At 34.0% G+C, this 10547-nt stretch overlaps 1 protein-coding gene and 1 long non-coding RNA gene across 3 annotated transcripts; one reads left to right on the plus strand and one right to left on the minus strand.

Annotated features, from left to right (window-relative positions):
• The first annotated feature begins 6643 nt into the window (after positions 1–6643).
• Positions 6644–9663, plus strand: LOC137835530 (uncharacterized). 2 transcript variants are annotated; one of them, XR_011085097.1, is made up of 2 exons: positions 6644–6983; positions 7313–9663. It is a non-coding gene; the product is annotated as an uncharacterized lncRNA (long non-coding RNA). The 2 variants fall into 2 exon arrangements; XR_011085096.1 differs by having other exon boundaries at positions 6644–6954.
• On the minus strand, positions 7769–9679 carry LOC137835529 (uncharacterized). The gene is made up of 3 exons (XM_068644071.1): positions 8783–9679; positions 8131–8658; positions 7769–8024 (listed from the first exon to the last, which is right to left on the minus strand). The coding sequence occupies exons 1-3, from the start codon at positions 9560–9562 to the stop codon at positions 7920–7922; spliced, it is 1413 nt and encodes a 470-aa protein (XP_068500172.1). The 5' UTR covers positions 9563–9679; the 3' UTR covers positions 7769–7919.
• Between the last annotated feature and the right edge of the window lie 868 nt (positions 9680–10547).

Consider the following 10547-nt stretch of genomic DNA (forward strand, 5'->3'; position numbering starts at 1 on the left):
TTATAGGCTATAAATAAAGGTGTTGCCCTTGTACAAATCAGATTTGGAATTTAAAGTAGAGAGACTATACTCAAATTTAGAGAGAAATTGTGAGTCTTGAGTCTTCTTCTTCCTTTGCCTTATCTTGTGAGCAATGGTGAGCTTCAAGTGGCGGCACTCCTTCACTTATCTTGGAACAAGGCTCCAAGTGGCGTGAATTGCTTCTCCAAGTCTCAAAATCCAGCAAGCTCCTTTCTATAAGTGTTCTTCTTTCATTTCTTCAATTTTCATTTGGTAGTTTCTTAGTTTCTAATGTTTCCTTTCATGTGTACTGATTACAATTTGTGTTTCTAGCTTTGTTTCCATTTTTCTGTTCGGTGCAGTAGCTTTCCTTTTCATTTCTGTTCGGTTGTTTAATTTTGTTCTTCATTCTTTGTTGTTGATTCCATTTGACAATATATGGACTTCCATATGAGCTTTGGTTTGGTGCAAAGTCTTGGTGAGTTCTTGAACATTGATCCAATTCTAAGTAAAGTGTCATTTCATGACCAACTCAAGTTGCTCCTAAGAATGTCAAAAAATCATGTATTCTTGTTGTTGCATTCACATCAAACACCTTCCAACTTAAATAAGGAACAACCAAACCAAACTTGAGAAAGCATTAAACAACCAGCCTTATACAATCCACTGGGTTCAAAATCCAGTTGGGGTACGTAAAGGAATTACAACAGGACTTTGCAAAAATCCAAGACCAAACATTTGCCTGTACCAGTGCGAATACTTCGAGCACATCAACCACACCACTGTCGAAGGTCACCGAGTTCCTATGTCTCCAAATTCCACTCACAACACCAACCCAAATCGCCCCCCAAATGTCATTAACCACATCAGAAGCCGAACACAACCTGAATTGTTGGAAGTTTACCAAAGGACCCTTGTGAATAACAAACGACACTCCTAGCCAGTCAAAACAAAGAGACCACACCCGCCAGGTAAACTCGCAGACTGAAAACAGATGACTGGACGACTCTTCCACCTTTCCACACAAACCACACACTAGATTCTCTACCACCACCTTTCACCTTTCCAGATTTACCCTAGTAGCAATCTTATTCTCCATCACCCTCCAAGCAGTGACCAGAGCGGAAGGCAAAGCTTTGCACCTCCACAACTTACTGTAAACTGGAGAAACCTCCCCAACTCTATCCTTCCTAACCTGAAAATAGGCTGAGTTAACCGTAAAAGTATGAAACTCCCCAGCCTTCCAAATCCAGCAATTTGCCTTCCCCGATTCCAACTTCGCCCCTTGCAATAACTGAAAGAACTGCTCCACCAGAGGTTTCTCCCATTTAAAAAAGGGTCTACGCCATTCAAAGTGTCACACCCAAACACCATCAATCCAATTCCCTAGTTCAACCACCTTTGCACCTTTTGCCACACTAAGAGAGAAAATTCTCGGGAAAATACTCTTCAACGCTCCACAGCTCAACCAACTGTCCTCCCAAAAAATGATAGTCCTCCCCTCACCAACTTCTCACTCAAACCCATCTTCAAAACTTCTTCCCCAACCCTTTGAAGCTCACACCTCCTTCAAATCTTTCCACCAAAGAGAGCCCCTACCAACTTTACCTTCCTCTCTCAAGCTTTTCCACCCACCATACTTAGAAACGAGGATCTCTTTCCACAAACCACCATTATCCGTACCCAACCTCTAGATCCACTTACCTAATAGAGCCAAATTAAACAACCTTAGGTCAATAATACCTAGACCCCCATAGTCACGAGGCTCACAAACCTTTTTCCAAGAGGCCCAAGCGATCTTCCTACTATCTGAACCCCATCCCCAAAGGAAATTCCTTTGTATCCGAACTAACTTCTCTGCCACCACAGAAGGTAACTTAAACAGTGACATAAAAAATAACGGGATTGAGGAGAGAACTAATTTTAACAAGCAAATCCTCTCAGCTAACGATAGACACCTGCTCTCCACCTTGACAGTTTACCTTGAACTCTCTATCACCTGCTCCAAAACGCACCCCGCTTGTGACACCCTCCTATCGGCAACCTTAAATAAACAAAAGGAGTTACCATCACTTTACAATTTAGAATAGCCGCAAAACTCTGAAGCAGGCTCTAATCCAACCCTATCCCACCAGTAATACTCTTCACAAAATTGACCTTAAGCCCAAAAACAAGCTCAAAGCAGAGTAAAATCGCCTTCATATTGAAGACACTTTTTGTATTAGCTTTACAAAAGAATAAAGTGTCGCCAGCGTATTGTAACACATTTACCTTCACTTTATCCCTTCCAACCTCCAAAGTGTCTATCAAACTCTTCTCTTCTGCCATCCTGGAAACCCCAGCCAACCCTTCCGCAAATATCAAAAAAAGAAATGGTGATAACGGATCACCTTGACGAAGTCCCTTCCCAGGAGTAAATTCCCTAGTTGGACTACCGTTCACAAGCACCGAGACTGAAGCACATTCTAAACACCCCTTAATCCAATGAATCCATTGAGCGCAAAAGCCCAACCTCTCTAGCATATAATAGAGAAAATCCCAACTTACCGAGTCATATGCCTTCTCGTAGTCAACTTTAAAGAAAACACAACTCTTCCTTTTCCTTTTATATTCTTCCAAAACCTCATTCGCCACTAACACACAGTCTAACAAACCCCTACCTTCCAGGAAAGTCGACTGTCTAATATCAATGACTTTACTAATCACCTTTTTCAAGCGTAGAGACAACGCTTTAGAGATGATCTTATATAGGCACCTGACCAACGAAATAGGTCTAAATTCGCCAAGTTGCTGAGGGTTTTCTACTTTTGGAACAAGACATAGGAATGATGCGTTTGAACCTCTAGGCTAATGACTCTTAGATGTGAAATCCTTCACTACTGACACCACATCCGACTTAATGATTTCCCAGCAATGCTTTAAGAACCCAAAATTAAAACCATCAGGGTTAGGACTCTTAGAACTATCACAATTCCATACCGCATCCCTAATTTCTTTTTCAGAAAAATCGGCAATCAATAACTCATTATCTTCTTTCGAAATAGAGTTGAACCTAACGTTGTCCAACCTAACTTGACATCCTTCTTTTCTGGCAAACCTCTCTTCAAAGAAAACTTTGACCTTATCCTCACACCACCGGCCGTCAACAAACATCCCATGTAACTCATTCCTCGCCCTTCTCCACTTCATGGACGAGTGGAAGAACTTTGTATTAAGATCTCCATGTTTCAACCACTTCTGTCTTACTTTCTGGAACATAACCGCCTCCTGTTTAAACATAGCTCTATTAAGGTCAGCTAACAAAGTTCTCCTTTAACAAAGTTCTCCTTTCCTCCCTTTCAGACTCAACCAAGCCTCTACCATCATCTTGTGCATCTAACACATTAATCCTCTTTTGTAACTCCTCACTAGCAAGGTTAACATCCCCGAAGACCTCTTTGTTCCAAACTTTTAAATCCACTTTAAGCCTTTTCAGTTTCTCTTTGAAAATATAAATTCCACGTCCTTGTACATCATAGCTAACCCACTTCCTCCTCACAAAGTCTTTAAGTCTACTGTCTCTTTGCCAAACATCCAAGCACCTAAAAGGTCTCGGACCCCAGTCAACAGACACTTCTTTAAGAACAACTGCACAATGGTCCGAAATTGACCTATTTAGGACGAACTATTGACAATGGGGCCAAGCATCGAGCCATTCTTTTGACACAAGAACCCTACCAATTCTGCTCTTCACCATTCCATTCGGTTTATACCACGTAAACTTCCTGCCAACCAACGGGATATCTACTAATTCTGATTTTTCAATAAACTCATTAAAACCTTTTATTTCTCTAGAATAATCTGTCTCCGAGATCATACTCTTCCTCTCCTCTTGCCTTCTGATTGAGTTAAAATCTCCAACAACACACCAAGCCTTCGAAAGTTGATTTGACCTATACCCATTAATCTCTTCCCATACCTCTTTCCTCTCCCGTAAAGAACCAAAGCAATAAACATTTACTATTGTTACAAGTATCCCATTACCAACCTTCCAAGAACCCTCAATAATAGAGAAATTCCTTGCATTAACATAGTTAGACATCTGAAATAACTTATTATTCCAAATTGTCAAGATCCCACCAACACTATTGTTTGCTTTATTTACAACCCAATCAACTTCATTACTTCCCCAAAGAAGACAAACTTTCTCCCTACTGAACTCAGAACATTTTGTCTCATGTAAACACACCATATCCGTCTGCTCCTTACTTACCAGATTGCTTAAATATCTTCTTTTCAAAGTTCCTCCTAGCCCTCTAACATTCAGACTAATTATTTTCATTGACAAAACTTACTGAACTCCCCCCTTGGCTTCCTCCCCTCACTAACATTCCGAAAAGACAAGGCATGTAAACTATTGATGACTGCATCTTCTTGCCCGGAGTGAGAATACCCTACTTCTTTACCAACACTCCATACGCTAGACGCCACATTTTTGCCATTCTTTACCTAGTAAATTCTATTACAATTTTCAATAATCAAGAAAAAAAAACAGAGATTTATTCGTTTTGATGATTTTTTCAGTCATTTAAAAACAATAAGTTTGGTTCAAAAATCTTATTGAAAATGGATAACCTTTTCAATTAAAAAAAAAACCTTATTGGTCAAAGACTATTGTTTATCACATTAGTTAATGTAATTTTAAAATTAATTTATTTTAATAAAAAAATATTTTTTTAATTATAATCAAATAAAACTTGAAACTGGACCGCTAAGCCTACACTTTTTTGTGTGACAAACTTGTAGGTTAAGTCTACACTTCTTTAAGCAAATAATATAAAATATATTTTGAAGGCTTAGTCCACACTAGTTTGTGACAAACATAAATGTTCAACCCACGCTTATTTAAAAATTGTGTGGGTTAAGCTCACGTTTCTTTTAAAATATGTAGACATCTCGAAAGCTAAACACACGCTCTTTTAAATAAATATCATTTTGTGTGGGAAAAATGTAGAGTAAACCCACGCTAGCTTAAAAATTTGTCATCTCCTTGTAGACTTGACTTATGCAAAAAAAACATCATATTGTTGTTCGCACCCACAATATATTCCCTTTTGCGTCCATTTTTTATAGTTAGGGTCCATTTTTGGTCCATATATTTTTTTTAGTGTAATATTAAACACTAATAGAATTTTTTTAATGTTAAATATTAAAAAAATCCATTAAATCAACTCTAATGTCACACAAGGTTCACTACGTCTTGTTTAAAAAAAAATACAACTTTCTCATCCTTACATATATAACCGTGAATTAACAAAAAAAAATATCAAATAAATAAGAAAAAAAACTACATTAATATATTTTTTTTTCAAAAACAAACTACGTAAAAAAAATTAAAAAAAACTATAATCAATAATACGTTATACTATAACATATAATCAATTATACATATAACATAATAGATTATATTATTATAACGTATAATGGATTACATAATCTATGCGATGATGTATTATAATATTTTATTTTATATTATAATATAATATATAATTATATATAATAAAAATAAAATAAAATAATATTTTAAAAAATTCAAAATTTAAGTATTAAATAAATTTATATTATAAAAATATTTAATGATATTAATAAGAATAATTAATTACAATAATAAAATTATAATTGTAAAATAATAATAATAATAATAATAATATAATTATTTATAATAATTTTTTTATATAATAATAGTATTACTTATAACAAAATAAATATAAAAGTAATAATATAAAAATATTTTTTTTTATAACTATAAATATTTAAATGTTTTTAATTTTGTAAAAAAATACTTTTAATAATTTTTTATGATTAGACAATTTATATTTTTTAACTGGAATATTTTATTAAAAATATTTTAAAATATAAAAAAAATTATTTGACTGGATCGAAAGTAATTTATAAATTTTTAATTAATTAAAATCTACAAGAAATATTTTATATTTTATTATTCAAATATTTTTAGAAATTAAGATAAATTTGTAAACCTAAATTTTAAATTTTACAAAAAAATTAATATTCTCTTAAAAAACCCTCACAAATTTCAATAATTTACTTTACTTAAAAATTCTTAATTTATTGATAAGTTGACTAATTTAGAATTTATAAATCTTTTCATTGGTATAATAGGTTTTCATCTAATCTATTCTTAACATTTTTTATGAATAAGTACAATATATCGGTCTTATTAGTATATAAGTTTTGATTTAGTTCTCTCATATTTCATATTTTTTTTAAATAATACTTTTTTCATATAGTGACAAATAATTGTTATTTGAGCCTAGTAGTTGATGTCAGGTTACACCTAACATAAAAGTTTTTATATAAAAAAAAAATCTTAATTTAAACAATTTTACTTTCTTTACATTTTTTTTTTCAAATTACTCTAAATTTACTCTCTAAATTTCCCTTCCTAATCCAATGTATAATTATCCATCAACTTTTCTTTTATATGTAAATTTATTTTATCCATTAAAATATTACCTGGATAAAGGTCGGTTGGAAAACATAGAGGACTGGGTAATATTGAAAAAATCGTATGCAAAACTAAAATAATATTATAAAAAGTTTAAAAAGTATACTTTAATATTTTGTTTACAAATGATCTGCACATTGAGAAATCAATATAAAAACACTTTCAAAATCAGAAACTTTAAACCCAAATTAAAAATCCAAGTTGAAACCCTACTCCGTTCCAATCAGAAAGCATCATTTGTTGATACTGTGTACACCGTCACTGAAATGGATTAATAAACGTTGCTATTGCTTGCAGCGGCGTTGCTTCCTTTTGTTCACGGAGGCGAAAAATGAAATCTTGAGAAAGAAGGCCTTGTGAGTATCTCCAGCAACGCCAAAGAAGGAAGATGGAAAATCTCCAGCAACACCGCTCACTTACCCTTTCATACAAAGGGGTTGTATTGAAGGGCCATTGGAACTTCACTTTTTCTTCTAGAGTACACTTTTTCATATTTAAAAGAACAAAATGCTAAACGAATTCTTATTGTATATATAAACTATAAGGAACATATTACGTAGAGAAATTGGGGAGTTGCTAGTTCCCCACCTAAGCTCAACGATAAAAGGGGTGGTTTTACTTGGAGAATGCAATGTCTTAGTATTTATAGGGCTTATATGATTGCTGCAATAGGCAGCTTGAATTCATTGCTCTCATATGTAGTCATGTAAGATGAAAGTTTGCAAGGTCTTAGATTCCTTCTTTTTTGAGTTCATATTTGTAATTTGTGTTTTTTTTTTTAATTATAGTGTTGCTGTTTATTTGCAGGTCTTAGTGACAAGGTTCAGAAGCCTTCCACTCTTGTTTGCAGATACACCTAATGCAGTTCATGAGTTAACAATAGCAAGTAACGTTCTTCACTCCAATCAGTTATATTGTCACCCCCGCCTCTTCTGTGTTTATATTCCTACATGAACCTTCGACAAATGTGAGACGTATGAAACGTTTTTTTATCCAAACATTTGTTGTGGCTAAAAAAGCTTACTAAAATTATCTAATTCTTACAAGAAATTGTGCAGTTGACCAGCATTAAAACAATATGCATCCTTAGAGAAACTATAGCTAGCTATTTCACGTGCTGAGCTACTGATGTATCTATAAAATATCTCATAAATGGCATCAAATTGCATTGTTGGTGTTGAACCTATAGATGGTGGTTAAAAAAGTTGTTTATCTTCCAAAGGCACTTCCCATTTTATTTGTTTTTCAATTTTCTTTCCAAGCTTAGATTGAATCCAATAATCCATTCATACAACTTCAGTTAGCATATATGAATGTTCAAACTCTAGATTTAAAATTCCCTTACACTATCTATTGCCTTCTGCAAACTCTAGCATTTGTTATATAGTAAAAGATTTTATATGAACTTGTTTTGTCAGTTCATATAAATCAGTTCTTCATAATTGCACTCTCTGATTGCAATTTCCATCATGTTACCAGCATTAGAGGGCAACACATCACAACAGTGTCGTCTTGGAGTCTGCAGTTTAGTACAAAAGAACATTTTATAAGTAATATCATATATTTCGAATTAATATAAAATCATGCTCCTATTTATTAAATACAAATGGTCCAATATAGATTACCTGTTTGTTGTCAAGGTGTAACTTATTTGTCACCACTTTGATCACTTCCAATTTACTCATCGATGCCTCGTAGGAACAATTTTGAAAATCTCTCTTGTAACTGCTTATGATACCATCTTTCCCAGAAGACACTTTATCTAGATAGAAGATGGTGCCTCTTTTACATGGATCAGGGTGAACTTCTCTTGTATTGAAATTATATATTCCTCTCAAAACATTTCCTACCAACCATTGTCTGAATGTTCTTTCCACTCTCAGAACCTCTGGCAAAAGCATATTGTTCTGAAACACTTCAACAGCATAGCCCCATGACACTGAAATTGTCCATGACAACTGCTTTTCATAACAAACTGTTTGTTCTAGGATCCTCTCAGAATCAACATGAACAGCTTCAAATAAATGTTGCAGCGATGTTTTGGTTGACATGTTAGGAAAGATAGGATCAGTGTGATCTGGATGATGTAGGGACAATAAGGGAGTTAACGGATGAGCAGCCAATAGGCCAAAGATATTTCCCCGCAAATCAACCTATCAAATTCCATAATCACATAAATGGAGGACTAATTAGAAGCACACTGAAGGAAAGAAAATCATCAACAATATTTATCATTTCAATCTAGAGTTCAATATGCCATTTCAACCTAATTGTTACCTGATGAAAACCTGGTTCATGTGTTAATCCCACACCTAGTTCAGTTATGCAAGAGTATACCCTTGAATCACTTCCATACAGATGCGGATACCTTTGTATGCATGAATCAAGAACCTTGGCTAGGACTTGTGCTAGTGATGAACTGATGGCAAAACCACCTCCACCAAAAGCCATTCCAAAACCAAAAACCTGGGTGCCCTCATAAATCTCTGAGTAGGATCCAACATAGTACCAAAGCCTATGATCATATTTGGAAAGAGTTTTGACCAGATTGTGAGGGAAGAAAATGGTGTCATCATCCCCAAACACATACCATCTAACACCAGAATGGTTCAATGCCACAGTCTCTTTCACAACACGTGTCACACGGATTGCTGAGCGTAGACCACCCTTGTAGGTGTAGAGAAACTGGGAAGTGTCTTGAGAGACACAAAGAGGAGGAAGAGAACCATCATTGTTGACATTTTCTTCATGTGGGAGGGCATCTACGAAAACACATCCTCTCATTGTTATATTTGGTATGCTGTTCCACCACAGCTTGATGTATTGCTTCCTCGAAGGCCATGAAGTTCCGGTTGAGGCAATTCCAAATACAAGATGATCAGCAGTGGTAGGATCAGACTCTGACACATCATGTTGTGGTGAATATCTCAGTTCTACTATCTTTGTTTTGGCTAGGAGTAGCACTGATACACACAGAGAAATGGCAAAAAATGAAGAGCAGACTAAAATGAATTTCATCAGAATTTGGGTTTTGATTTGATTCTTAAAAGACTCCATGATTAATGAGATGTTAATTGTAGTTGTGCAAATGCAGATTATTATATGTGTTAGAACCAATTTTTTCTATTATAGTTAGGCCTTATTAGGCAATGATTTAATTGATTTTGCCTATTAATTGTGGAAAAAAAATGAACTCATTTATTTTACTATCTGACCTTTCTATAAAAATTAATTAACTCTTACCTCTGTATATGTTAAAACAAGTCAATAATTTAGTTATATGAATAATTATGTAAACTTTTTAACTCTTGTGCCAAACATTAAGTGTCAAATAAAAATAGAATGAAATTAAAGTTGACAAAGAAGTTTCGGTTCCAAAATAAGGCATTATTGGACTATTAAATTTTAGGCAAATCCAAAAATGTAGGCTAACAATTATCAGATTTATTTGGTTCAGTATCATTGATTAATCTTATTTTATGTTCTTGTAAATTTAAATAAATCTTAAAAATGTGGATTTTCACTTAAACAAATTTGCTGTTCATAAGAAATTTTGGGTACGTCAGTCTTATTTGCTTTTGGCAAATGCTCCCTGCACCCAACACATTTTAAGCTGCACCCAACACAATTTTAAAAATTCCAAAAATATCCTTTATTTCGGAAATAAAAATCCAGAATTGAAAATAATATATTCCGAAAAAATATATTCGGAAGTGGTTATTGAGTTTCGGAAATAAAAATCCGGAAACAAAATTTAAAATTCTATTCTGGACAAAAAAATCTGGAATTGATAAATAACTGGAAAAAAAAATCCGGAAAAGAGATTATTGTGTTTCGGAAATAAAAATCCGGAAACAAAAATGAAAAACTCATTCCGGATAAAAATATCCGAAAAAAAAATCCAGAACACATATTTCGGAAATTTTTTTTAAGGATAGTTTCGTCTTTTCCGCTGGAATTGGGTGCAGTGATATAGTGCAGGAAGCAATTGCCTTTGCTTTTCACAGCTTGACTCGTTGATTCAGTGAGGTGGATCAACAAA

The sequence above is a fragment of the Phaseolus vulgaris genome, chromosome 5 (assembly GCF_000499845.2).
Source record: "Phaseolus vulgaris cultivar G19833 chromosome 5, P. vulgaris v2.0, whole genome shotgun sequence".
NCBI lineage: Eukaryota > Viridiplantae > Streptophyta > Magnoliopsida > Fabales > Fabaceae > Phaseolus > Phaseolus vulgaris.

What these genes read in the sequence shown, in the direction of transcription:
- LOC137835529 (XM_068644071.1), bottom strand. Translation starts at nt 9,562, where the DNA reads ATGGAGTCTTTTAAGAATCAAATCAAAACCCAAATTCTGATGAAATTC. An exon ending in ATGAACCAGGTTTTCATCAG is followed by an intron (nt 8,659 to 8,782) that starts GTAACAATTAGG and finishes GGAATTTGATAG; the next exon opens with GTTGATTTGCGGGGAAATAT. An exon ending in TACACCTTGACAACAAACAG is followed by an intron (nt 8,025 to 8,130) that starts GTAATCTATATT and finishes ACTAAACTGCAG; the next exon opens with ACTCCAAGACGACACTGTTG.